Source organism: Diachasmimorpha longicaudata, chromosome 10 (assembly GCF_034640455.1).
Source record: "Diachasmimorpha longicaudata isolate KC_UGA_2023 chromosome 10, iyDiaLong2, whole genome shotgun sequence".
NCBI lineage: Eukaryota > Metazoa > Arthropoda > Insecta > Hymenoptera > Braconidae > Diachasmimorpha > Diachasmimorpha longicaudata.
The window spans coordinates 1,886,622-1,914,477 of record NC_087234.1 but is presented as its reverse complement, the minus strand read 5'-3'; the positions used below and the strand labels follow the sequence as shown (position 1 = coordinate 1,914,477).

Sequence of the window (27,856 nt, the reverse complement as noted above, 5' to 3'; positions counted from 1 at the left end):
GAAGTTACCGACTCGGTTGAGGGCAAAAATCCCAGGATTTGCATGCGGTGTCGTCCCTCTTCTGGGGTGAGGTACCTGCCTTGCTACTGGCCCAGTCGAAGCCCCCAGAATTGAGCAATTGACCCCCTACTTAAGTTCATCCCAATCATTACAGGTTAGAGTGACACTGTAGAGCATGTCCATCCCGATGAGAGTGCACCGACGCACATCATCCTCATAAATCAACCAAAATGTCACTATTAAGAATTGTCATCGGTTCTAGACATTTGTTGAAGAATGGAGACACCAAGGGGTAAATTATTCACTCCAATTAATACCACTGAAATAATTATTTTTCCATAAATTCTCCAACAATCGAGTACAGTCTAATTTCTAGGTTATGGAAAACAAAACAAGACAGTTCAACAATAAAATATTTAACTGTTGTTGGGCTTTTACAGGGGCATGTCATGGAAGCACCTGCTGAGAACGAAGGGACATATATTCAGTACAATAAAACGTGAATTCAATGTCAATTCGAAGAGATACGTTGCTAAACAATCATCAGATGTTAATAAATTGTCCAGCCTTGGTAAGTACACACTCGGTGGCTTCGCTGTCATTTCTACAGGAATTTTGAGATTAAACTCGAGAAGAGGAAAATGCCAAACATTAACTGAACAAGCGATAACGGAGATACATGACGATGTGAAGATTGAATCCTTTAAATGGTACAGGCTATTGAAGTATGTTCTTCCTCATTTGTGTCATCTGTTGGTTGCCATAACCGTAAGTACAAAGTTCAAGTTGGTAAAGTGATGATGACAAAATTGTTTTTTTATGCATCACATCCATTTCTGATAAAATTCTAAACATGACTACATTGTTCGCGATTCTGAATCAATGATTCTTGTGAATAATTTATTGCTGATCAATAACAATTGTACAAAAATCCTGGATCATTCGCTTTCAAGAATGAGACTGACTGAATGTAGTTTTTTCAAGAAGAGTTTGCACACAATCATTACATTTTTAATCAACTTTTTAAATAATTGGAATATAATAACGGTTGTAAATATTCAACACCTGTTCATTGAAGGCATGTTCAGATAAATAATATCGAAGAATAACTATTTACAATAATTTTCAGAGTGCATTTGTCGTAGCTATTCTAAACATATGGATTCCGCAGTGTGTGGGACATGTAGTAAATGTAATTACAAAAGTGAGACACGAGGGTAAAAGTAGTTACGATGATAGTGACTTCATGACAAGTATTTTCCAACAATTGGCAGCTCCTGCGTTCAGACTGGCTCGCATGTATGTTATACAAGTATGTCAGTTTTCATTAAGCCGCATAGAACATAAAAATCATAATTAATTTACAATTAACAGAGGGTGATGCTCGACTGAAAGAAATAATTATTTTTATTGAAATACGTCATTCTTGCAAGATTTTACTCTAACAATTGAAAGACGATTGTCTGTCTTTTTACATATTCTTCTATTTGCAACATTAAAACTCAATAAATATAATTCCTATAGATATGAATAAAATGATTTTTTCTAATTTCTTTGAATGAATTTTTCATGAATTTGACTTTTCTTTTAAGGCGTTATTCACTTTCACCTATATCTACACTCTTTCCTGCGTTGGGGAAGGAGTCGCCCAGAGACTACGCTACGATCTTTTCCAATCAGTGATGCAGCAGGACATTGAATTCTTCGATAAAAATCGATCTGGAGAGATCATCAGTCGTCTAACGAGTGATATCCAAGACTTCAAGAGTTCTTTCAAAATACTTGTGTCACAGGGACTGAAAAGTTTAACCCAAATTGTTGGTTGTGTCATATCTGTGATAATCATATCACCCCAGTTGACTGGTGTTATGGTATTGTGTATGCCAACGGTTATATTTATTGGTAGTTTTATTGGAAGAAGGTTGAGGAAATTGTCTGCTGAGGCACAAGCGCAAATCGCCAAATCCACTGCCGTCTGTGAAGAAGCTATACAAAGTATTCGAACGGTAAAATATACTTTAAAATTAATTTGTTTAGGTAAGTTGGAAGATTTGAAAATAAATGGAATTTTCGGATATTTCCAATGCAATGAATTCCAGAAATCAATGGATTTCAGTTGTATCACTTTCAACTGAATTCCAGGAATTTTGTTGCAGGGATTTTTTTTGCCTTTAGTATTGCATCAGAAAATTATTTATTTAGTACCACCACTACAATCTTCTTTATATTTTTAGAAAGAGAGGGCAGAAAAAACTTTTGGTGTTGTTTCAAAAATTAATATTGATCAGTGAAAATGTGTTTACAAATAGGTGAGAGCGTTTGCAGCGGAAGAAAAGGAACTCGATGTATTCGCAAAAGAAGTCGATGAAGCCACGACATTGTATGAAAAATTGGGCCTTGGTATTGGATTATTTCAAGCTGGAACAAATTTATTTCTAAATGGAATCTTGCTCTCTACTTTATACTTCGGGGGACACTTGATGTCCAGTGGACAGTTGTCACCTGGGGATCTTATGGCATTTCTCATGGCAACGCAGACCATTCAGAGATCCATGACACAGCTCTCTGTGTTGTTTGGGACTTATGTGAGAGGTGTCAGTGCTGGGGCCAGAATTATGGAGGTAATTGACCTTTACGGTTGAAATCTAGGGTAAACTGGACATGGGAGCAACAGAAAAATTGTCACTTTTTTGTAAATTTTCAAATAATAATATATTTGAGCAATTTTTCGCCCCGGGAAAACCATTAATATCTTACAGGGGTCTATTTTACCTTAATTCCCTTAATTATTGCTGGTTATTTTGTACAGTATTTAGAACTACCACCAGGGCCCATCATGGTTGGTGGTAAAAACGTCACGAACGAAACCTTCAAGGGAGATATTGTCTTCGAAAATGTAAAATTCAGTTATCCCACACGACCAGAGTTCGTGGTTTTAAAGGACTTCCATCTGAATATTCCAGCGGGGAAAACGGTGGCTATTGTAGGCACCAGTGGTAACGGAAAGTCAACGATTGCTGCATTGCTAGAGAGGTGATCTCCTCAACAAATTATAAATTTTAATAGCCAATGTTCATTAAATGGTAATTAATGGCTATTTTTTTATCCTCAGATTATACGACGTCACAGCAGGATCAATAAAAATAGACAATACAGACATTACGACGTTAAACTCAAGTGATCTCAGGGGGAAAGTATTGGGATATATCGATCAAGAACCAATTCTATTTTCTACTAGTATTATGGAAAACATTAGATATGGTAATATGGAGGCAACTGATAAAGAGGTAAATCTTTAGTATCACAATTGTAGTTTAATCCCAGGTCATAAGACAATGCACTCACGATATTATAATGAAATACCATATAGCAAAATATCGAAGCATATTACACAATATTCACAACGAAGTACTAAAACTAAAAAAAACAAACGATAAAATATTGAAAATAAATAAATATATATATGGATCAAAAATATGTAGTCATTCATACATATTTATAAATTTATAATATACAACGGTAATGAATCTATAATTACAACAAATATTTCTAAATATTCGTTTGATCATTGAAATTAATAAATAGGTATTTATTACGAAGAAATGTTCAAAGCAACAGAGCAGAAAAGATCTATAACATTATTATGATTATAATTATTAACTAATATTCAAAGAACTTTAACAATTATTGTACCATAATGATAGGACTCGGCTACAGGCAAAAATGAACTGATTTCGACTAATTTAACTTCTCTACTTGTGCGTTCGGCCCCCCCCCCCAAATAATAGAATAATCGATAATGGAAACAAATAATTACGTAGAAGCCGTATCAATTCAACACATCAACACAACAATTGAAATTAATGACTGCTTAAAAATATCCAGCAATAAATTTGACCTTTTACTTTTTAGGGGTAAATTGATATTTACTAATATTTCTATTATGTATTTATTATTCGTTTATTCTTTAATATCTTTGCCAATACTTCTCGGTTATTAATATGTTCTTGTGACACTACACGAATCTCCATCCAGGCCCTAAATTGAAATTGAAATGAAAATTTAACAGGTGAAAAAATGAAATAATTAATTCTCGTCAGACGTATAGATGCTTGCCATGAAAATGATTAATTATAAATAATTAATGGTGACGGGGATCGTTAACTGTCAGCAGATAGTCCCACGTTTCCCACGTTCAATAATAATTGCATGTTTGAAAAATTATGTTAATAAACACACTTGTTGATATAATGGACCTACATTTTATGAAAATTTCGTTTTCTCGCGTGTTGACATTTGATACTGTTCAGTACTGCCATTTCGTTTACTTTGTTTACATTGGAATAATAATTTCTCTCATGAAGGTCATTAGCGTTGCGAAGGAAGCAAATGCCCACGACTTCATCGAATCATTTCCCGATGGTTATGATACTAAGGTTGGGGAACGAGGGGCTCAACTTTCTGGAGGACAAAAACAACGCATCGCCATTGCCAGGGCTCTATTGAAGAAACCGTCAATTCTGATATTAGATGAAGCAACAAGGTAAGGAAATCCCGAAAGAATATTCATCCAATTTCCAAAAATATTTTTTTTTTCAATGGGTTGTACTTTAAGAAAAATAATTTTACGAATGAATGATTTGAACTGTCGAACTTTGATGCATGAAAATTCCTTCAAATTTATCATTTTATTTATTTTATAAATTAATGAAAAGATCGCGTGAAACTGGATTAATGATTTACCTTCATAATTTTTGATTTGATCACATTTGCAGGTAGTTAATGTTAAATAAATTTAGAGAGTTTGACCAGGCAAATAATAAAATTAGGAGAATTTAAGTAGGAAAACTGATGCAGATTGATTAGACTACCACTTGTCATAATACAAATTTCTTGGGTGGATGGTTTCACTTTTAACCGATTTTATTTATTACTTTAACGTCTAATCTAATGGTTGACTAATCATCAGATTGAAAACGAGATGGCCAAAATTAAATCACGCACCGGTGGATTAAATGATTTTAGAGTATTTACCATTTCCCATGAACGTTTTTAATTATCCACAAATAATTATCTTTTCTTGCCAACGTTTTTGTTGCAATCCATGAAGTGCCTTGGACTATGAAAGTGAGAGAATCGTCCAGAAGGCCCTCGACAAAGCCACTCAGGGAAGAACTGTCCTAGTCATAGCTCACAGGCTCAGCACTGTCAGAAATGCTGATTTGATCGTAGTATTACAGCGAGGAACCATCGTAGAAGTAAGAAAATCAAACCATCTCTAACTTCATTGTTCCAAAAACCAAAATTTTTACCAATTTTATCGTCATTTTTACTCTCAACAGATGGGAACTCACGAAGAATTAATTGAAAAACACGGGGCCTACTTCGATTTAATAAAACGTGAAGAGACTGAGATCGACAGTTAAAGTTGTTTTCTTACTGTGTCAATGGAAACAGAGAGAAATATAAATTTGAAAGGATGTTAAATTTTTCTACAGATATTCTGTCATCACCCCTGTCATTCAAAACTTCATTCTTAATCCTGATTAATTTGATCCCATTCTTAATGACCCCATATTATTTTTCTAAAATCCTGTTAGAAATACAACTAAATTCGACCTCGACGATGATCACTTTGTATTCAAAACATTGACAGATAGCGTTAAATTGTTTTTTTCCATTAGCTTGGATAACAATGACTGGCTGAGTGTATTAAATAATTTGAAGTAACGTAAACAGTTAATAGTTCCGAACCATGAACTTCATTTTTTAAGGTACCACTCAAGCCCTAGAGACAATCAACTTTCAGCTCGAAACCCCTCAAATCGTCTCAATACTGCAACGAATACAGAAACTGCAATTGTGAAAACGGTTTTATCTTCCAACAGGATATACTTCAAGGAGAAATGATTGATATTCACTACAGAAATATATTTATTTGCAAATTAACAAACAAATGATGATACGTTCAAATAAAAATCTCTTGATCCATCAAATTTATTCTCGCGATGTACACAGAGCTCACATAGTACATAATTCTATTGTTGTCATGATGGCAGTTACGGTTAATGTTTACAATTTCTCAAAATTATTTGTTGAACACCTACGGCACATCTGTTGTACAGAAGTAGCAACAGAACCATCAGTACGTGGAAAAATTTCCTTGAAAATTCTGAAGCGATTAGGACTGCAGGTGTAATAAATAGTCCGATTCTCAGACACTTTAAATTCTCTCAATTTTCCATGACAGGCTCTACTCCTAGGATTTGAGATCTGAGATTTATCTTCGAGTGAATGATTACTCAAGATACATCTCCTCAATCTATTCGAAAAAATCTTGTTCTTGGGGCACTCTGCGTATATAATTTTTGATAATGTGCAGATCGAGTACCTTTTTTTATTCAATGAACTGACCCTTGGACCTTTTTCGCTGCATGTTTGATTGGTTTTAATGCGTCTAACGGTACCACCACCGGGCACCATTAGGCAACGACCATCGCCATTGTCATAGTATTGCTGGTGAAGGCAGCGTCCGATTAGTGAACGACCAGGATCAGGATTGTTGTGCTGGTGGCTTCGATCTTCTGTGATGGCCTTTCAGAAAATAAGTAAAAGGCGATTACGACAGAGATTATCTTATGGTGGGACAAATCGAAGGGCTATTCATGGGGTAAATCCTGGGGTATGTCTCTGTGGTAATTACTGGTAATCTTAGGGATGTCAGGGTAATTATCGGAGCCACCGGATTACCTCCTTGGTATGCAAATTTTGGTAGTTTACTGGTAATCAGTGGGATTAACTGATGTCGTTTGTAAGCAGTATAACTTAAAATTTGTTTCGTCACTTTTAGTCGGTACTTTATTTTTGATTTTTAAATTTTACCCCCATTGTTCCTACGAAGGGTGAAGCAAAAATCCCAGAAAATTGGGGGATCCCCAGAAAATTTATGGTTCATGAAAATCAGTGTAATCGTAGGATCATTTGTAATCATCGAATGTCATTATGGAAATCATTAGTAATCTTTGGTAATAGATTGCACTTGATAATCAGGGCGTCACCCAACTAGTCTCTGAATAGCCCCTCGTGAAAAATTATGTTGAAGAGAAGCCAAATACCTGTGTCTATATGATATTTTATAATTGTGATCTCTAATAATTAAGGACATTCAAATAGTCGTTACAATTAAAGTTGTGTTGTGTGGATTGAATTTTTGACATTTTCTGATGAAATTTTTTTCTCAGATAAGTCTGATGATTACTTCTAAAAAATTCCCGAGAATATTTTCGATTTTCCGTCTCAGTCCTGAGATATAGTTTTTAACATGTCGATAAAGACAAGTCCAATTTTTTTTATTGATTTTTCTAATCAACCACTTGACATTTTTTCAAAAAAAAAGAAAGACGGTGTAGAATTATTATCAACCAGTATAGAGGAAACAAAATGAATTTGACGTGGAGTTTTATATCAGAGAAATAATCAGGCAAATCAGAGCATTTTTCCAAGAGAGGGGGGCGTTAACTGTGTCGACGATTCGGACAGAAATCAACAAAAGTATTCGGTGTAATCTAAGCACGTACTTCAATAAGTGATTAGCGCTCAGCGCAGAAAGACTCTGACAATGCTCATGTCATGACAGCTACCTTAATATGACACCAACAGGTCGCAAAACACATTCCCATGAAGATCGAACTCTTTACGTATTGAATGATTCCAATTGATGGGAATGATTAAATTAATTATTTCTTCATTAACTCGCGATTTTCAGAACTAATCACATAAAACATAATTCTTAACATAAACTACTATAAACTATTATTATATTATTAGTTTGATTCTTACTTGAGAATGACTTTTCAGGGATCCAGGATATCTCAGTGGTGTTGATCCAGTTTTTGCTTCGTTCGAGTCTTCTTCTACATTCAAATCAACCAAAGGTTTCAAGGGTTTCCCAATTTCCGGTTGATTAGCGAGAGATTGTTCCCTTTCACTTAGATCTACAATAATTTGAGGTCCATCATTTGATGACGTCATTGTTTCCATTTTATTATTCAGAAATGTTGGTGCTCGTGTATGGGTTTCCTGGATTATTTCTTCAGGATCATTCTGCTTGCTAGGACCAAGTTTTATTCTCCTTCTTTGACCAGTCATTGAGTTTCTTGCCGCAATCTTCGGTTTATTTACAAGTGTTGGAGACCGAAATTCATCAGTTGTTATTGTCCGTGTCTTATTTCTCCTTTTAATCGTACCATTGTCTGCGTCAGTTTCACTGGTCAACACTTTTGGCGTTTTCTGCACGTTTTTTGGGCGTTTTATTGGAATGAGGACGGGTTTTTTTGTACTTAATGTCGGGACATTCATAGATGGATTAGTTAATAATTGTGGAGGTTCAGTTACAATTTCATCTCTATTGTTGACTGAGGCAGTTCCATTTGTTGATATTTTTCTCTCAATTAGCATCGTACGCACAATATTTCTTTCATTAGCGACTGGTTTTTTCGTCGCAATTTCCGTTTCCTGTACAGGTGGGATAATTTGAGGTGGATTAGTTGGAGATTCTGATGTCTGCTCTAAAATGACATCCATATTGTTGACTACTACATCAACTCCATGCGTCAATATTTTTATAATAATTCTTTTATTAACGACTGGGTTTTTCGTCTCAATTTCCCCTTCATTTGCAAGTGGTATATCCTGAGATATATTAGTGTATGATTCTGGAGTCTCATTCGAAGTTTCATCCGTATTGCTGGCTGGGCCAGTTCCAGTTATTGACGGGTTTGTTTCAATTGCTATTTCATCGACAATCTTCGCAGTCTTTGTTTCATTATCGAATGATTTATTTTCAATTTGCATTTGGCTTGTGGATGGTTCAGTCTGAGATTCATTATTGGATAATTCCGTTGTTTCAGTTATCTCTTTCGTGGGTTGAGCTGTGTCGGTTTCATCAACGAATGATGATTTTTTAGTCTCCAGTTTTGCTTCATTTGCTGTCTGAGATTTATTAGTCGGTGATGTCACTGTCTCATTTTTTTTTTTATTTGTTCGTTTATCTGTGGCATTTTCAATGACAGATGTGCTAGGAGCAGCTGTTGATTCATTGACAATGTGGATAGTTTTTTCTTCCGTAGTGACAAACTTCTCCGCTTTAATTTGCGTTTGATTTTCAGATGGTTTAGTCTGAGATTTATTAGTTGATACGGTCATTGTCTCATTTTTTGTTCCATTGGTACTTTTAATCGTGTCAGTTTCATTGACTGATTTCTTAGTGTCAATTGTTGTTTCATTCACAGTCTTCAGAGTTTCCTTTTTTGTGGTAATTGATTTCTCTGTTTCAATTTTCGTTTCATTGGCAGGTGTCGTAGACTTAGATTTATTACTTGATGATGTCCCATTTGTCCCTTTAACTGTGTCAGTTTCATTGACCGATGTCTTAGTGTCAATTGTCGTTTCATTCACACTCTTTACAGTTTCTTTTTTTGTGGTAACTGATTGCTCTGTATCAACTTTCGTTTCAGTTGTCGGTGTCGTAGACTTAGATTTATTGGTTGATGATGTTGTCCCATTTGTTGTTCCACTTGTCCCTTTAATCGTGTCAGTTTCATTGACTGATTTCTTAGTGTCAATTGTCGTTTCATTCACAGTCTTCACAGTTTCCTTTTTTGTGGTAATTGATTTCTCTGTTTCAACTTTTGTTTCATTTGCAGGTGTCGTAGGCTTAGGTTTATTAGTTGATGATGTCCCATTGGTGGTTCCACTTGTACCTTTAACTGTATCAGTTTCATTGACAGATTTCTTAGTCCCAATTGTCGTTTCATTTACACTTTTCACAGTTTCCTTTTTCGTGGTAACTGATTTCTCTGTTTCAATTTTCGTTTCATTGGCAGGTGTCGTAGATTTAGATTTATTACTTGATGATATTGTGCCATTTGTCGTTCCATTTGTCCCTTTAACTGTATCAGTTTCATTGACAGACTTCTTAGTGTCAATAGTAGTTTCATTTACACTCTTCATAGTTTCCTTTTTCGTGCTAATTGATTGCTCTTTTTCAATTTTCGTTTCATTTGTAGGTGTCGTAGACTTGGATTTATTGGTTGAAGATGTTGTTCCATTTGTCCCTTTAACTGTGTCAGTTTCATTGGCTGATTTCTTAGTGTCAATAGTAGTTTCATTTACACTCTTCACAGTTTCCTTTTTCGTGGTAACTGATTTCTCTGTTTCAATTTTCGTTTCATTGGCAGGCGTCGTAGATTTAGATTTATTACTTGATGATGTCCCATTTGTCGTTCCATTTGTCCCTTTAACTGTGTCAGTTTCATTGACCGATGTCTTAGTATCAATAGTCGTTTCATTTACACTCTTTACACTTTCTTTTTTCGTGGTAACTGATTGCACTGTTTCAGTTTTCGTTTCGTTTGCAGGTGTCGTAGACTTAGATTTATTAGTTGATGATGTTGTCCCATTTGTGGTTCCACTTGTACCTTTAACTGTATCAGTTTCATTGACAGATTTCTTAGTGTCAATTGTCGTTTCATTTACACTCTTCACAGTTTCCTTTTTTGTCGTAGCTGATTTCTCTGTTTCAATTTTCGTTTCATTGGCAGGCGTCGTAGACTTAGATTTATTACTTGATGATGTCCCATTTGTCGTTCCATTTGTCCCTTTAACTGTGTCAGTTTCATTGACCGATGTCTTAGTGTCAATTGTCGTTTCATTCACACTCTTTACAGTTTCTTTTTTCGTGGTAACTGATTGCTCTGTTTCAATTTTCGTTTCATTTGCAGGCGTCGTAGACTTGGATTTATCAGTTGATGATGTTGTCCCATTTGTCCCTTTAACTGTATCAGTTTCATTGACAGACTTCTTAGTGTCAGTTGTCGTTTCATTTACACTCTTCACAGTTTCCTTTTTCGTGGTAACTGATTTCTCTGTCTCAATTTTCGTTCCATTCGCAGCTGTTACAGCGCCAGATTTATTAGTTGATGATGACGTGGTCTCATTGTTCATTTCATTTTTACCTTTAACTGTGTCAGTCTCATTCACCGATGTGTTAGTGTCAACTATCGTTTTATTTACATTCTTCGCAGTTTCCATCTTCGTAGTCACTGACTTCTCTGTTTTCTTTTCCGTTTCATTTGCAGGTGTTATACTCTGGGATATATTAGTTGATGATATCGTTCTCCGATTTTTCGTTCCACCAGTTCCGTCAATCGTTTCAGTTTCATTGACCGATGTCTTGGACTGAGTTGTCGTTCCATTTATGGTCTGTACGGTTTCCCTTGTCGTAGTCACGAATTTGCGCGTCTCAGATTTTGTTACCTATCAAACGAAAAATCCACATTGCAAACAAACATCAATTTCCGAACAACCGATCGAATTAGACACTTTTCAATGAATTTACTTCTTCTTTTTCAAACGCACATTTTTTAAAGACTAAAAATCGGTTCATCTTATTCTCCACAATTTACCACCGTTTACGACCTCTATGACCCTTCATTGTGATCCTAATATTCGCCTCAAATTCGTAATCCTTATCCCTAGACTTAAATGCCCCTAATTTATGATAAACACCGGAAGAGAACTATTTCGATAAAAATGACATGAAAGTCCTACAATTCCCAAAAATAAATATACAATGAAAGTTACAAAGGATGCAAAATAATACTGATTTCTCTTCGTGTATTAATAATAAATCTTTTAAATAATGCAATGTAACACAAACATATGGTGATCCTCGATTCAATAACGCGTGGATTGTTTAAGTCACCAAAATCTTCCAAATTCTTCAGTCGTTTTGCTGAATATTCTACTTAAAAGTTACTTACGTCAGCATCCGTAAGCCCCTGGCTCACTGAGTGGATTAAAATCAGAAGGATTATTAGTTGCATCCTGGCACTGACATCTGCTTCGCAGTTATTTAAGAAATGCCAAGTATAGCATTCGATGCAGATGATGCAAAGTTAAATTATCGAGGAACGTGCTAAATCGAATCAACAAAAATAAACATTTTACATTTCAAGAAATTTTTGATTAAGCCATTGCTTGTTTGTTGATTAACACGTAATATGGATCCATGGAACACCTTTTTCGAGACAATATATGACATTATGAACAATACCCACAACTTAATTGTATTATTCCATATTCTACATGGAGAGCCATTTCTAAGAAAAATTCTATTGCTAAAGGGAGAAAAAAACGCAACCTGTTGACGATGAAAAAAGGCTACTGATAGCACTGGAAAATTTGTTGACTTAAATGTACAGTTTTCCTGGATTTTAGGGAAAATTTACCAGATATTTTACCAGACATTTCAAATCTTTTATCGCGAGTATGTCAATCATTTTTATATTTATTTTTATTAATCGTTTGGCTAGGTGATCTGTTATTAATTATATTTGTATAATAAAATCAACGGATTCTTAACAATATCTTCACGTTTCATGGCAGCCTAGTACATGATTTCCACGTGAGGCTTTCATTCGGAAACAAAAAACTGATAAAAGTTGAGACGAGGAAATTGGGTAGGAGAAAATGAAAAAAAAAACAATGAAATTCTAGTCTTTTGTAATTGATATGTTTCTGTTGAATATTTGGATAAAAACACACGTAAACGCTACTAGAAATTTGAGTAACAATTCAACAATTGTAAAACAAATTCGCGTATAAATTTTTTGATTTAAGGCCCAGTTGGATAGTGTATCCAATTTAAGTAAATTTGTCTAACTTCCCGAAGATCCAATTGAAAAAAACGTATTGAATTTAGATAATCAATGATGTTTTTCCTGGTTGGATAGTGTATCCAATCGGGCCTTAACTATCTAGGATAGACATTTTTTTGTTTTTTCACATTCTTTCGAATGAATGTTTTATAGCACAATTAATTTGCAGTGTGTTAAGGCACAAATAAAAATCAAGCCTAACTTCGACTAAAATCTTTATTACAAGGTATTTAAATTTATCGTAGTTCTCATTGCAAAATTGTAAATCCTTAATTTACTGGAAAGAACAAGATACGTGGCGCATTCTGCATGAAATACTCTCAATGATCTGGAAGGTATGTATAATCGTTGCGTGGACACATTAATTTTTGAAAATTCTCCAATGGATTTCTCTTGATTTTTTATCTGCATTGCTGTACCAACTCCGGGTGACATGAGACAACGGCCTAGTGGAGTATCGTAGTAATAGCTATAGACACAAGATTTGACAGGCTGTGGTCTACAAGGAAGAATACGACAGTATTACACTAGATCAGAATGGTTTATCTTTCATAAAAAAATCTAGTCATATTACAATAATGGAAGTTTCTATACTGAAATTAATCTAGAAGTAGTAATAAAGAAGTTGTGTTGATAGTTTTATTGCGTTGCTCATTTACTCTGCGAAATCATTCTCCATTTTATGAAGTTCAATTGAATTTCAGATCAATTGCTTTTATGGATGTGAAAAAATATTTACATCAATTTGTCTACTAATCGACTAATCTAAACTGGGGGTTTATTTTTTCGATACCAGGGTGGGTTGAACACTCAGTCGAGTACTACTCGATAGCGGGTCAATTGGCTGATTATCGATCAAATACCGGTTCGTCCATTCAACAACAACAACAACACTTTCTTCATTTACCCGTAATTTTTATAAAAATTACACTTATATAATAACACTCTTCAACAATTTTGGTGGATAATTCGGTTAATAGGCTCTAAATTCTTGATGAAATTTCGATAAATTACAGTGAGAAAAAAATATTATTCTACCAATCGAATATTCTTCTTACGAAAATTTATAACGTGTTGTCCAATGAAAATTTTGGACGTTTGGTTGTGCAGAACAAATATGACTGGCAAAATCATATTTTTGTCTCAGTGCGTCAAACAACAGAGACAAGAATTTGATAAGCGGTATTGGTGGCACTTGACCAATACAGGAATATAGGAAATTATGAATCGGAATCGTTGGTTTTATCCCTTTGCAATAGATAATTCAGGCCAGTCCATGATAACTCAGGGTGTAAACGGGTGTTCATTCATATCCATCAGTTGGTGGTCTTGAAAGTTGTCTCATTGACACGTGCCACATTTCCAGATAGTATGCTCCATAATGGTGGGGTCTGACGATGTCCTCCATCTGTACCACCATGACTAACTCTTTTCCTTGTAACAACCCTACGGGTTCCTTCCTTCACAACATGTTTGCTGGTTTTTTCTCCTCCAACATCACTAGTTCCTTCTCGTCCAATAGCTCTATTAGCTTCTTCCCTCGCAACAATCCGAGTAATTCCGTCCTTTCCAACAAATTCACTTGTTCTTTCTCTTCCAATAATCTGACGAGATCCTTCCCTTGCAACCTCCCTAGTTCCTTCTCGTCCAATAACTCTACTAGCTTCTTCCCTTGCAACAATCCGAGTAATTCCGTCCCTTCCAACAATTTCGCTCATTCTTTCTCTGCCAATACTCTCACGAGATCCGTCCCTTGCAACAAACTTCCTAGTTCCTCCTCTTCTAACAACCCTACTAGTTCCTTCCCTTCTAACAGCCCTCCTAGGTCTTCTTCTTCCGAGAACCTCACTAGTTTCTTCCGTTAACACAATCTTACTAGTTCCTCCTCTCCCAACAATCTCACTCCTTCCTTCCCCTCCAACAATCCTGCTAGCTCCTTCTCTTTCCAAAATCTCACTAGTTCCTTCCCTTGCAATAATCTTACGAGTTCTTCCTCTTCGAACACCCCTACTAGTTACTTCCCTTGCAGGAACCTCCCTAGCTCCTTCCCTTGCAATAACCTTACTAATTGCTCCATTTAGAACAACATCACTACCTCCTTCCCTTTCAACAATCTTCCCAGTTTCTCCTCTCCCAACAATCTCACCAGTTCCTTCCCCTCCAACAATCCTGCTAGCTCCTTCTCTTTGCAAAACCTCACTAGTTCCTTCCCTTGCAATAATCTTACTAGTTCGTCCTCTTCGAACACCCCTACTAGTTACTTCCTTTGCAAGAACCTCCCTAGCTCCTTCCCTTGCAATAACCTTACTAATTGCTCCATTTAGAACAACATCACTACCTCCTTCCCTTTCAACAATCTTCCCAGTTTCTCCTCTCCCAACAATCTCACCAGTTCCTTCCCCTCCAACAATCCTGCTAGCTCCTTCTCTTTGCAAAACCTCACTAGTTCCTTCCTTTGCGATAGTCTTACTAGTTCTTCCTCTTCGAACACCCCTACTAGTTACTTCCCTTGCAAGAATCTCACTAGCTCCTTCCCTTGCAATAACCTTACTAATTGCCCCATTTAGAACAACATCACCACCTCCTTCCCTTTCAACAATCGTCCCCGTTTCTCCTCTCCCAACAATCTCACCAGTTCCTTCCCCTCCAACAATCCTGCTAGCTCCTTCTCTTTCCAAAACCTCACTAGTTCCTTCCCTTGCAATAACCTTACTAGTTCTTCCTCTTCGAACACCCCGACTAGTTACATCCCTTGCAACAATCTTACTATTTCCTTCCCTTGCAATAATCTTACTAATTTCTCCACTTAGAACAACCTCACCAGTTCTACCACTTGTAATAACCTCTCTATTAGGTCCCTGCTGCAACAATATTGTCTCGGTTCTCGTTCTACTTGTAAGATGACCCTTAGAGTGACCAGTTTTACCTCCATTGATTATTAATGTGAGATGACTTGTACTTTGATGTGGTAATCCTGTGCAACGCTTTAATTTATCAGAAAACACTTGTTTATTAGTACACTCTGCATGAATTACTCTCCGGAATCTATAGGAAACATATGATCGTGGACTGGATTCAGCCATTGCTGATATTTTCCAAATGGATGTTTCCCGAATCTCGATCTTTATGACTCTCCCGCCTCCGGGTACTATTAAACAACGACCTTCATGAGTATCATAGTATTGATTACCAACACAGTATTTGACAGGTGAACGTCCGCGACGAGGATTGTTGTAATACTGTCGTTCCTCCTTACGGATGATTGGCTGAAAAATATTTGAATCACATTAACGTGAAGGAAATTAATTTATGGAAAGTTCATGTGAACGTCAGGATGCGTCCACAACTTCTTGATCACCATGAAGTGGAATGAAGGAATATTGACAAATCAAAAAAATATGTGCGTGAAATTTATGCACGACAGAAGTGAAACTTCTTAGCCATAGACTGTTAAAAAATTTTGTCTGAAGTTTTTGTGATAATTTTCGGAAATTTTTATTTAGCCACACAGGAAGATGTCAGAACATTTTGTCATTGAAAATTCGGGATCTCGTGGAGAAACCAAATAGAATAGTCAATTTCTGTTTCATATTTCCCTGAAAATGAACAGAAAACAATGAAATTGCTGTCAATGCATTTTTGAATTCGGGGAACAGTGACACCGAAGCCCATTTAGGACAAAAAATCAGCAAATTTACGATTTCATTGAAAAATCAAGGAAATTGATCTCCAATATTCATATTAAAGTATATATTTAAATAAGATACGAAATTCTCATTTTCGTACCGCTTAAAATTTTACGGAAGGATAAGTTAGACCGTAGATTTCATGATTTTCAAATGTGTAAAAAGCATTTGATGCCACTGGATTGGTAATTCCCAGTGAACTGTCCCGATATTAATAAAAAGGTTTTATTACTATTGTTGATCATATTAACAAAATGAGCCATGTTCCTACTCCGAAGCTATCACGTTTTTGTTTCTCTCCTATGTCTCTTTCCGTCCGACTGCCCCACCACGCGCGCCATCCCCTCCCTTTTCCTGTCGCTTTTTCGTTACATACGATATTAGAATTAAAGCCCAACGAGCGCAAAGAAGTTTCACTTAAAAAAATATATGATACAGGTGGTTAACCACCAGCAAGATGTTGGTAAACTCATTCAGTTTAGTCAGAATTGAATCGCTTCAAGTCGAAGGCCTGCATATCAGATATTCATTTGAAAAACTGGCCAAAATGCCTACAATAAATTTAATGCGAATTCTACCAAAGTATATTGTATGCTGCTCGACTGATTACATATTGCACTTAGTTGATAACTTACATCATATGGGAACGTTGGAAGTTCAGGAATATCAGTTTGACCATTTATCGTTGCATCAGTTGCTGTCTCGGTCGACACAACCGTTGTAGATTCAGTTTCACTGTCCGTTGATGTTGAAGCTACTGTCGTCTCAGTTTCAGTATTTGTCGTTGTATCAGTTGCTGCTTCAGTCGATGCAGAGGTTGTCGATTCAGTTTCACTGTCGGTTGATGTTGTAATCTCAGTTGTCGTTGCAGTTGAAGCTGCAGTAGTCTCAGTTTCAGTAGTTGTCGTTGTATCAGTCGATGTAGAGGTTGTCGATTCCGTTTCACTGTCGGTTGTTGTTGTAGCCTCAGTTGTCGTTGCAGTTGAAGCTGCAGTAGTCTCAGTTTCAGTAGTTGTCGTTGTATCAGTCGATGTAGAGGTTGTCGATTCCGTTTCACTGTCGGTTGTTGTTGTAGCCTCAGTTGTCGTTTCTGTTGAAGCTACTGTAGTCTCAGTTTCAGTAGTTGTCGTTGTATCAGTCGATGCAGAGGTTGTCGATTCCGTTTCACTATCGGTTGATGTTGTAGCCTCAGTTGTCGTTGCTGTTGAAGCTACTGTAGTCTCAGTTTCCGCATTTGTCGTATCAGTTGCTGCCTCAGTCGATGCAGAGGTTGTCAATTCAGTTTCACTGTCGGTGGATGTTGCAGTCTCAGTTGTCGTTGCCGTTGAAGCTGCAGTAGGCTCAGTTTCAGTAGTTGTCGTTGTATCAGTCGATGTAGAGGTTGTCGATTCCGTTTCACTGTCGGTTGTTGTTGTAGCCTCAGTTGTCGTTGCTGTTGAAGCTACTGTAGTCTCAGTTTCAGTAGTTGTCGTTGTGTCAGTCGATGTAGAGGTTGTGGATTCCGTTTCACTGTCGGTTGTTGTTGTAGCCTCAGTTGTCGTTGCTGTTGAAGCTACAGTAGTCTCAGTTTCAGTAGTTGTCGTTGTATCAGTCGATGTTGAGGTTGTCGATTCCGTTTCACTGTCGGTTGTTGTTGTAGCCTCAGTTGTCGTTTCTGTTGAAGCTACTGTAGTCTCAGTTTCAGTAGTTGTCGTTGTATCAGTCGATGCAGAGGTTGTCGATGCAGTTTCACTCTCGGTTGATGTTGTAGTCTCAGTTGTCGTCGCCGTTGAAGCTGCAGTAGTCTCAGTTTCAGTAGTTGTCGTAGTATCAGTCGATGTAGAGGTTGTCGATTCCGTTTCACTGTCGGTTGATGTTGTAGTCTCAGTTGTCGTTGCAGTTGAAGCTGCAGTAGTCTCAGTTTCAGTAGTTGTCGTTGTATCAGTCGATGCAGAGGTTGTCGATTCCGTTTCACTATCGGTTGATGTTGTAGTCTCAGTTGTCGTTGCAGTTGAAGCTACAGTAGTCTCAGTTTCAGTAGTTGTCGTTGTATCAGTCGATGCAGAGGTTGTCGATTCCGTTTCACTATCGGTTGATGTTGTAGTCTCAGTTGTCGTTGCTGTTGAAGCGACTGTAGTCTCAGTTTCAGTAGTTGTCGTTGTATCAGTCGATGCAGAGGTTGTCGATGCAGTTTCACTCTCGGTTGATGTTGTAGTCTCAGTTCTCGTTGCTGTTGAAGCTACTGTAGTCTCAGTTTCAGTAGTTGTCGTTGTATCAGTCGATGCAGAGGTTGTTGATTCCGTTTCACTATCGGTTGATGTTGTAGTTTCAGTTGTCGTTGCAGTTGAAACTGCCGTAGTCTCAGTTTCAGTAGTTGTCGTTGTATCAGTCGATGCAGAGGTTGTCGATTCCGTTTCACTATCGGTTGATGTTGTAGTCTCAGTTGTCGTTGCCGTTGCAGCTGCAGTAGTCTCAGTTTCAGTAGTTGTCGTTGTATCAGTCGATGTAGAGGTTGTCGATTCCGTTTCACTGTCGGTTGTTGTTGTAGCCTCAGTTGTCGTTGCAGTTGAAGCTGCAGTAGTCTCAGTTTCAGTAGTTGTCGTTGTATCAGTCGATGTAGAGGTTGTCGATTCCGTTTCACTGTCGGTTGTTGTTGTAGCCTCAGTTGTCGTTGCTGTTGAAGCTACTGTAGTCTCAGTTTCAGTAGTTGTCGTTGTGTCAGTCGATGTAGAGGTTGTGGATTCCGTTTCACTGTCGGTTGTTGTTGTAGCCTCAGTTGTCGTTGCAGTTGAAGCTGCAGTAGTCTCAGTTTCAGTAGTTGTCGTTGTGTCAGTCGATGTAGAGGTTGTCGATTCCGTTTCACTGTCGGTTATTGTTGTAGCCTCAGTTGTCGTTGCAGTTGAAGCTGCAGTAGTCTCAGTTTCAGTAGTTGTCGTTGTATCAGTCGATGTAGAGGTTGTCGATTCCGTTTCACTGTCGGTTGTTGTTGTAGCCTCAGTTGTCGTTGCTGTTGAAGCTACTGTAGTCTCAGTTTCAGTAGTTGTCGTTGTGTCAGCCGATGTAGAGGTTGTGGATTCCGTTTCACTGTCGGTTGTTGTTGTAGCCTCAGTTGTCGTTGCAGTTGAAGCTGCAGTAGTCTCAGTTTCAGTAGTTGTCGTTGTGTCAGTCGATGTAGAGGTTGTCGATTCCGTTTCACTGTCGGTTGTTGTTGTAGCCTCAGTTGTCGTTGCAGTTGAAGCTGCAGTAGTCTCAGTTTCAGTAGTTGTCGTTGTATCAGTCGATGTAGAGGTTGTCGATTCCGTTTCACTGTCGGTTGTTGTTGTAGCCTCAGTTGTCGTTGCTGTTGAAGCTACTGTAGTCTCAGTTTCAGTAGTTGTCGTTGTGTCAGTCGATGTAGAGGTTGTGGATTCCGTTTCACTGTCGGTTGTTGTTGTAGCCTCAGTTGTCGTTGCAGTTGAAGCTGCAGTAGTCTCAGTTTCAGTAGTTGTCGTTGTGTCAGTCGATGTAGAGGTTGTGGATTCCGTTTCACTGTCGGTTGTTGTTGTAGCCTCAGTTGTCGTTGCAGTTGAAGCTGCAGTAGTCTCAGTTTCAGTAGTTGTCGTTGTGTCAGTCGATGTAGAGGTTGTCGATTCCGTTTCACTCTCGGTTGTTGTTGTAGCCTCAGTTGTCGTTGCAGTTGAAGCTGCAGTAGTCTCAGTTTCAGTAGTTGTCGTTGTGTCAGTCGATGTAGAGGTTGTCGATTCCGTTTCACTGTCGGTTGTTGTTGTAGCCTCAGTTGTCGTTGCTGTTGAAGCTACTGTAGTCTCAGTTTCAGTAGTTGTCGTTGTGTCAGTCGATGTAGAGGTTGTCGATTCCGTTTCACTGTCGGTTGTTGTTGTAGCCTCAGTTGTCGTTGCAGTTGAAGCTGCAGTAGTCTCAGTTTCAGTAGTTGTCGTTGTGTCAGTCGATGTAGAGGTTGTCGATTCCGTTTCACTGTCGGTTGTTGTTGTAGCCTCAGTTGTCGTTGCAGTTGAAGCTGCAGTAGTCTCAGTTTCAGTAGTTGTCGTTGTGTCAGTCGATGTAGAGGTTGTGGATTCCGTTTCACTGTCGGTTGTTGTTGTAGCCTCAGTTGTCGTTGCAGTTGAAGCTGCAGTAGTCTCAGTTTCAGTAGTTGTCGTTGTGTCAGTCGATGTAGAGGTTGTCGATTCCGTTTCACTCTCGGTTGTTGTTGTAGCCTCAGTTGTCGTTGCAGTTGAAGCTGCAGTAGTCTCAGTTTCAGTAGTTGTCGTTGTGTCAGTCGATGTAGAGGTTGTCGATTCCGTTTCACTGTCGGTTGTTGTTGTAGCCTCAGTTGTCGTTGCTGTTGAAGCTACTGTAGTCTCAGTTTCAGTAGTTGTCGTTGTGTCAGTCGATGTAGAGGTTGTCGATTCCGTTTCACTCTCGGTTGTTGTTGTAGCCTCAGTTGTCGTTGCAGTTGAAGCTGCAGTAGTCTCAGTTTCAGTAGTTGTCGTTGTGTCAGTCGATGTAGAGGTTGTCGATTCCGTTTCACTGTCGGTTGTTGTTGTAGCCTCAGTTGTCGTTGCTGTTGAAGCTACTGTAGTCTCAGTTTCAGTAGTTGTCGTTGTATCAGTCGATGCAGAGGTTGTCGATTCCGTTTCACTGTCGGTTGTTGTTGTAGTCTCAGTTGTCGTTGTCGTTGAAGCTGCAGTAGTCTCAGTTTCCGCATTTGTCGTTGTATCTGTTGCTTCGGTTGACACAACTGTTGTAGATTCAGTTGCACTAACGGATGACGTGGTGGTCTAAATAATTAATTCTGTTTAATAATCAATTCTACCTTATTCTTTTTGTAGACGTTTTACAGACACAAGAAAAGGTGGAATAAAATGAAGTTTGGATTTTAGGCAAATATTTGCCTGACCAACTGATTTATTCGGAGTTGCGACAATTTTTCAACTTATTCGGACGTGTCTTTCAGTATCTGCAAAATGTTCGCCAACGATTCATACAATCTTGAAATTTTTTTCCCCTTGTTTGTAGTGTAACGGTTGTTATTGCAACAAAATTTTTTGATCACATTTATAAGACGTGTTACAAGAAAATACCGTCTAAATTCTTTAATATCTGTTCTTAAGCGTTAATACCGAAGGCTTAATATTCACTCACGTCTCCAATTATAAGTCCCAGGCACAGTAACTGAATGAAAATAATTGGCGCTATTGTCTTCATCGTGGCAGAGGCATCCACCTCGTAGCAGTTGACAGAGTGACACGCAGAAAATTTTCACCTCGTGAGTTGCGTTCAAATTATCATGAAGCGTGCTCGTAATGGCCAACATCTTCAAGAATATACATTCTCCGTTTTCTCGAAACTTGGATAGTGTCACCATTAAAGAATGTGCAATCAGTATGAGATGAGCATTTCGAATTTTCCTATTAGGATGAGTTTTGTCTTTACACACATGCATACCGTTTCGGGTTTTTGCAATTGTTCTTATTCGTTTAATGTGGAAATTCTTCTACAAATAGACTGATTTTTCATATCATGTAAACTAGATTTTTTAAAACACTGTTGACTTTGCATCGTTGCATTCGCATAATATTATCATAGTAACTACTATGTTTAAGCTGACGATCGATATATATTATTTTATTTTGTTCTCTAAGCAGAATAATCCATCAGGTTTAAACACGTATAAAGAGGAATCGTCAAGCGAAATGCGATCCAATAAAAGTCATGAGTCAGAGTCTAAATTTTATGTTTCCGTTACGTAAACTTTGCATAGAACACTGTCGAAACCCGCCTTCCAGAATCCATTACGCAACATCTTCGTTACAATAAATTCGACCATGTTCTAGACTTTTCTTACAGGTGCAGCCTAAACTCCATTTCCAGATTCAAATAACTCTCCACGCACTCTTAAAAAAATTGCAAACCATAAGAATGGACCGATGTAGTGGAAGTAATGAGGAAAATTGGGGAGTGGAAGTTTAGGAGGCACCAAATATCCTGAGGCTTATTTGTTTATGATGGGGAATACGTTAGAGGATTAAGAATGGAGAGTACGTTAGAGGATTAAGAGGATTAGAAAAAGAAAATGGGAAATAAGAACATTAGGAGGGTATACAACACAATTCAATTTCTAAAAACTTCTTTTATTTTTATAAAAGTATTACAATTTTCAAAAATGATCCACAATAACTAAGCACTATATTCTAGGTCTATCTTCGGGGTGTTACAGGTAATATATATATTATTCGTCGAAAATATTTGTTTTCCAAGGAAGATTCTGTCCTGCACTAGATTTAGGCAGCTGCACGCAATTTAGTGGGGAAAACGCATTTATGAAGATTATTTAGGAAATTGTAAGTGGCATTATTTCGATTAGGATATTTATTAGGAAAATTATATTTAGAGAATAAGAGCACGTAAGTGTGTCCTTTTTAAAAATAGGTGAGAACTAAGGTACTCAGGCTGTTAAATAATAAAAGTTATTTGCTAACGGTCGGTACGTCTTCACACTTAGTTACAATACCGTTGATTACGTGTATAAATAGTTGAGGCGGTATCCAACAGAGTTACATAGCTTTTACAGTTCAGTTCCATTATTCGATGAAATCGAATTTTCACTCAACTCATAGGCACGGGATACCGTCTCGGTTTCATTATTGAAAATAGTCATGTTCTCATTTAACATAGCCTTTATTAGTGTAGTTGTTTCAGTTTCATTATTAGATAACGTGGTGCTCTCGCCATTTACTAGTGTCATTGACTCAGTACTATCATCCGATGAAGTCACGTTGCCACTGAAATCTTCATCTACAACAATTATTTCATCGCTATCAGTAGACAACGTGGTGCTCTCACTGAATCCATCATCTTCAAGTGTTATTGACTCAGTTTCACTGTCCGCTAAAGTCGTATTGTTGATAAACTTATCATCTACTAGTATTATTGACTCAGTTGTATCGTCAGATGAAGTCACGTTGCCACTGAAATCGTCATCTACAACAATTATTTCATCGCTATCAGTAGATAAGGTGGTGCTCTCACTGAACCCATCGTCTTCAAGTGTTACTGACTCAGTTTCACTGTCCGCTAAAGTCGTATTGTTAATGAACTTATCATCTACTAACATTATTAACTCAGTTGTATCGTCAGATGAAGTCACGTTGTCACTGAAATCGTCATCTTCAACACTCGTGGTCACTCCATTATTAGCCAAAGTCATATTTTTACTGAACTCATCATTTGCAACCATTTCTGACTCAGTTCCATTATTGAATTCTCTCGCGGTCTCATTTAGTTCCACAGATGTTGTTCCTGTTCCATTACTAGATGATGCGAGGGTCTCGTTAAATTTATCTTTTACAACTGTTTTTGTATTAATTCCGTTCTTATAAAACGTCGCATTTCCACTCAGCTGATTATCTGCAAGTGCTATTACCTCAGTTCCGTTGGACTTATCAGCTTCAGTTTTCGTCGATTCAGTTTCATTATTAAATGACGTCGCATTGATGCTGATAATATCATCTGCAAAAGTTCCCTGCGTTCCATTTCTAGATAACTTCGCGTTCCCATTTGACTCATCGTCCCCATGGGTTTCCAAAATAGTTCCATTATCAAATAAAATTACATCCCCACTTAACTGCTCATCTACAGAACTTGTTATTCCAGTTTCATTATCAAATGAAGATGCATTTACATTCAACTTATAATCTGTCGGAGTAGTTAACTGAGTGGTAATATTTTCAGTACTTAATGAAGTGTTTGGGATACATCTGCGTAATCTTTCCGAAAACACATAATTATTTGCACATTCTGCCGTAATGATTCTTAATAGTCTGCTGATAAAGTACCTGCTCTTGTGGGACGGATCAGCTATTAAGAGCTTTTGAGCCGATGGCCGGTCGTCCTTAATGACCGTACCACCTCCGGGTACCATGAGACAACGCTTCTCCTCATCATCGTAATATTGATTACCCTCACAGCAGGGAATCGGTTTAGCTTCGGGACGAGAACTTTTGCAGTCCTTTGGTTGTTTCGAAGATCTCTTCTACAAAAAATATCATCGTCAGCTTCATTTTAACACATGAAAGTTAGATCAGGAACACAAGCATGAAGAATTTTTCGAAAAACACGTATCTGCTTGTATCCACTCATCACTCGAAAATTGACAAGAAAATCATATGTTACTGTGAAAAAAGGAAAACTTCTGTCCAGAAATTATGCTCTTGTTCCAAAGATAATGATAAGTTATTCATAATAAAAATGTTATTCGTCAAACTAAGTCTTCCTCAGAAAATTTTGTCAAAAAATTTTCATTTCTCAAATGCAAAAGAGTTCAATATAAAAATTAGTTGACATGACTCCAGAAATCGCGTTTTTATTATCAATGCATTGTTTAGCATTTTTCGGAGAAGTACAAAATGTGTTCAGAACAAATATCTTTCGATTGAAATTTTTTCTCTCAGTGAAAGATATTGTTTTCCCGAAAATATTTGAGCAGTTTTTCCATCAAAAGTAAAAACGCACCTCTCAAAAAACCTTTTTTTCTCGGTCTATCTATTTGAGTCTATGAAGATCGCAAATACGAACTTTTTAATGACCACTGGGAAGTTTTAAACTAAAAAAACTTTTAATCTTCAAATGGAACTCTAGAAAATTTATTTTCAAACCTTTGAAATCTTAAGATACCGACATTTGCTAGTGCTACGCACTTTCCTTCAATAAACGGATTAATATTAGTCTTCCAATTTAATGACATACTTACAACGGCATTTGTAAGTCCCAGACTCACCGAGGAGAGGAGAACAATTAGCATTAATCTTTTCATCACTTCGGAATTCACAGACTTCACCGGTCGGGTCGCATTAAAAAATGACGATCATCGCATTCTCTCGGTGTGATTCGTATTTACATTATCGTAAAACGTGCGGCAAACCATCAATAGCTTGAAAATAATGCATTCTACCTTTTGTTTCTTTGTTATTATCAGAGATAGCTGGACCGTTCCCCGGGCAATTAGCACACGGTATTATTTAAGAACGTGAGATAACTTCAAAAATTTTATCACTTTGTTAGCACTGTCGTGTCTAAAACCTGAAATTTTCAAGTTGTTCAACAATGACAGTCGAAATGACACATGATATGCACATTCATGCGATCAAATATTTCCCAACTCAATTGTCAATATTATGACTAATTGAATTATCGTTCGATTTCTTGTGCTGAAAAAACAAGTGCACAAATTGATAAACAAAATAAGAATCAGGATGATCGGCCCACAGTCATAGGAAAAATTAAATAAGTATCAATCGATGTCAATAAAAATAATGTTTTTAATCAGTACACGATCTTGTTCAATAGGCCGGAGTTTTCTTGAAAACTTGGTTTATTTTTGGTTTATCGTCTCTCCTCTTCTCGTATAATAATGAGGAAAAATGGAATTTGTGGACTCCAAATATATATATTTCCTCATAATTTACAAAAAAACTCTTAACTCTATTTCATTTCCAACAAATTGTCTATCTGTACAAACTTGTAAATTTAATTATTATAATAGTCATCACCAATCCTCTTGTGGCACTCTGTATGTGAAATTATTGCTCCTGATAATGTTGATGCCAGCCCCAAAGTATGGCATGACATAGTGCGAGCCATCGGCAGGTCCAACAATTTGCGTTGCTATTAATATAACATCACAGAATTGCCCCAAAAACAAGAAACCGAGTGTACAAAGTTTTAACAAACCAATCGCTGGATATCCGAGGTAAAATCTATCAGCTCCGAACATTCCCAGGAATATGGACAGCAATAAGGATGTTTCGAATGAGTAGCCATTGCTGAAAATTAGTATTCATACGTTACTCAGCATTCAATAGCTAATTTGAAAATATAAAAAAAAACTAGAGGAGGCCATTGAATTATTTCTCTATTAAATGATTAGCAGATCAGATTTTAAGAGACAATTTACGTTAAAAGTTTCCCACCGGTAAAGATTATTGATGTTTTTCTGTGAGATCAATTATTTTCACGGATTTCTATCCTAAATTTAGTGTCTCAAACTCCTCGAGAAAAAAAGATTGTAAAGAAGACTCTAGATTTTGTTGTTTTTTATTTTTTACAAATCAGTATTTTTTTTATCGGAACAAACTTGTCATTCTTCTGGATTTCCCATCAAAAAACCCAAGTTGGTTCCCAAAATTGAAATTGTGGCCATGTTTGTTTTTGAAATATTTTAATTGCAAAACCAGATCTTCAGTGTTAAGTTTTTCAATTAATATTCCATTTAACTCATCCTTAAATATATATTTTCATAATTTAGCCCCTACAGAACAAATCAAAATTTAGAATTTCTAAATTGCTCGATTTTCTAACAAAATATCCCCTATTAAAGCTCTTTTTTGGTAATTTCAGTGTCACTCATTTTCAATTACGACACTCAACTGGAATTAATTAATTTTTAATTCAAAATTTGCAAAAATAAATCAAAGACCTATTGCGTTGCAATTGTCTAACCAAATTCGCTTTCGTTATTTCATTCCCCCAAGTTAATACTCACGTCCATTTGCAGGGAATCTCCCTCTTGAACGTATTATTCTTAGATTCTGTACAAATTAGTCCATCCGCTGCTAGACAGACAACTGGAAAATAAAAATGCAGGTCAATAATCACAATACCTTGATTGCAAAAATGTCTCAGGGGTATTGAAATTCACCTTTAGCTTTATTATCCTTGGTGCAACCCCTGGGCTGCTGCGTCTTGGGATCAATCAAATCATATTCAGGATGAGGACAAATGTACTGTCCAACTCGCAGATTATTGCAATCAAGTTCATATGTATAATCAGCACAATCACTAATTTGTGTCATCAATATCAAACACAAACTCAGATATTTAAGGACTGAATACATTGTCGTTTTAACATTTTATGGACGAATAATAATCATGTGTCAATTTCTCATGCACGTAGAGTTTACCAACAAGTCAACATGAGTTAAACGATTCGGTAAAACATGAAAGTGGATTCACACATTTTTATGAGGAATGTCGCCAATGAGGACAGACTTATGTTGAGGTGCAAATATTAGGAGGGCCAGGCGACGCCACGCCAACACTAGTGCCGACCCCGGACACGGAACGCGCTACTGTCGATTCTGGCGGCTGCATGAGGCCCCCGAAAATTCACATGTTCATTAATAAATTGTCTCTTTGTTGCTAATGAATATTGAGGAATAAAAACCACGCTGTTCGCAGAAAAAAAGAAAAATTGAATCCTTCTCGATTGGGTTCAGTTTCATTTCTTAATTTCAGTGAATAAAAATTAATAACGACGAAGACATTCCAAGCGCCGTCTCTGTGCCGACATTTCCACCACCAGAAGCGCCAGTGGCGCCTCCAGCAGCCGTGGTCGTTACTAGGGTTGGCGTGGGGCAGGGTTGGGCACGTAAAATACGTCACGTAAAATACATAGTATTTTACACGTATTATACC

At 37.2% G+C, this 27,856-nt stretch overlaps 4 protein-coding genes across 5 annotated transcripts; 1 reads left to right on the top strand and 3 right to left on the bottom strand.

Moving 5' to 3' along the window:
* The first annotated feature begins 125 nt into the window (after positions 1–125).
* Positions 126–5,850, top strand: LOC135166452 (mitochondrial potassium channel ATP-binding subunit). Its single transcript, XM_064128668.1, has 10 exons — positions 126–292; positions 441–768; positions 1,130–1,312; positions 1,593–2,006; positions 2,310–2,621; positions 2,810–3,033; positions 3,113–3,287; positions 4,365–4,543; positions 5,111–5,258; positions 5,343–5,850. Exons 1-10 carry the CDS (start codon positions 231–233, stop codon positions 5,424–5,426), a joined length of 2,109 nt encoding a protein of 702 aa, XP_063984738.1. The 5' UTR covers positions 126–230; the 3' UTR covers positions 5,427–5,850.
* A 60-nt stretch (positions 5,851–5,910) lies between these two features.
* LOC135166767 (serine-rich adhesin for platelets-like) lies at positions 5,911–22,055 on the bottom strand. Its single transcript, XM_064129327.1, has 6 exons — positions 21,527–22,055; positions 17,041–21,162; positions 14,042–15,985; positions 11,823–11,957; positions 7,840–11,316; positions 5,911–6,594 (listed from the first exon to the last, which is right to left on the bottom strand). Exons 1-6 carry the CDS (start codon positions 21,587–21,589, stop codon positions 6,073–6,075), a joined length of 10,263 nt encoding a protein of 3,420 aa, XP_063985397.1. The 5' UTR covers positions 21,590–22,055; the 3' UTR covers positions 5,911–6,072.
* A 470-nt stretch (positions 22,056–22,525) lies between these two features.
* Positions 22,526–25,581, bottom strand: LOC135166440 (dentin sialophosphoprotein-like). Of its 2 annotated transcripts, none has more exons than XM_064128657.1 (2): positions 25,134–25,581; positions 22,526–24,416 (listed from the first exon to the last, which is right to left on the bottom strand). In XM_064128657.1, exons 1-2 carry the CDS (start codon positions 25,194–25,196, stop codon positions 22,950–22,952), a joined length of 1,530 nt encoding a protein of 509 aa, XP_063984727.1. In that variant the 5' UTR covers positions 25,197–25,581; the 3' UTR covers positions 22,526–22,949. The 2 variants fall into 2 exon arrangements, with proteins under 2 accessions (XP_063984727.1, XP_063984728.1); XM_064128658.1 differs by lacking the exon at positions 25,134–25,581 and adding an exon at positions 24,896–25,089.
* Positions 25,582–25,683: 102 nt separating this feature from the next.
* LOC135166447 (TM2 domain-containing protein CG10795) lies at positions 25,684–27,421 on the bottom strand. The gene is made up of 3 exons (XM_064128666.1): positions 27,081–27,421; positions 26,925–27,006; positions 25,684–26,205 (listed from the first exon to the last, which is right to left on the bottom strand). The coding sequence occupies exons 1-3, from the start codon at positions 27,274–27,276 to the stop codon at positions 25,929–25,931; spliced, it is 555 nt and encodes a 184-aa protein (XP_063984736.1). The 5' UTR covers positions 27,277–27,421; the 3' UTR covers positions 25,684–25,928.
* Positions 27,422–27,856: the final 435 nt, after the last annotated feature.

What these genes read in the sequence shown, in the direction of transcription:
- LOC135166447 (XM_064128666.1), bottom strand. Translation starts at nt 27,276, where the DNA reads ATGTATTCAGTCCTTAAATATCTGAGTTTGTGTTTGATATTGATGACA. An exon ending in CAAGGATAATAAAGCTAAAG is followed by an intron (nt 27,007 to 27,080) that starts GTGAATTTCAAT and finishes TTTATTTTCCAG; the next exon opens with TTGTCTGTCTAGCAGCGGAT. An exon ending in GAGATTCCCTGCAAATGGAC is followed by an intron (nt 26,206 to 26,924) that starts GTGAGTATTAAC and finishes ACTAATTTTCAG; the next exon opens with CAATGGCTACTCATTCGAAA.
- LOC135166767 (XM_064129327.1), bottom strand. Translation starts at nt 21,589, where the DNA reads ATGAAGACAATAGCGCCAATTATTTTCATTCAGTTACTGTGCCTGGGA. An exon ending in TTCCAACGTTCCCATATGAT is followed by an intron (nt 15,986 to 17,040) that starts GTAAGTTATCAA and finishes AATATTTTTCAG; the next exon opens with CCAATCATCCGTAAGGAGGA. An exon ending in AGGGGCTTACGGATGCTGAC is followed by an intron (nt 11,317 to 11,822) that starts GTAAGTAACTTT and finishes TTCGTTTGATAG; the next exon opens with GTAACAAAATCTGAGACGCG.
- LOC135166440 (XM_064128657.1), bottom strand. Translation starts at nt 25,196, where the DNA reads ATGAAAAGATTAATGCTAATTGTTCTCCTCTCCTCGGTGAGTCTGGGA. An exon ending in TGGGACTTACAAATGCCGTT is followed by an intron (nt 24,417 to 25,133) that starts GTAAGTATGTCA and finishes TATTTTTTGTAG; the next exon opens with AAGAGATCTTCGAAACAACC.
- LOC135166452 (XM_064128668.1), top strand. Translation starts at nt 231, where the DNA reads ATGTCACTATTAAGAATTGTCATCGGTTCTAGACATTTGTTGAAGAAT. An exon ending in CTATACAAAGTATTCGAACG is followed by an intron (nt 2,007 to 2,309) that starts GTAAAATATACT and finishes GTTTACAAATAG; the next exon opens with GTGAGAGCGTTTGCAGCGGA. An exon ending in AGCGAGGAACCATCGTAGAA is followed by an intron (nt 5,259 to 5,342) that starts GTAAGAAAATCA and finishes TACTCTCAACAG; the next exon opens with ATGGGAACTCACGAAGAATT.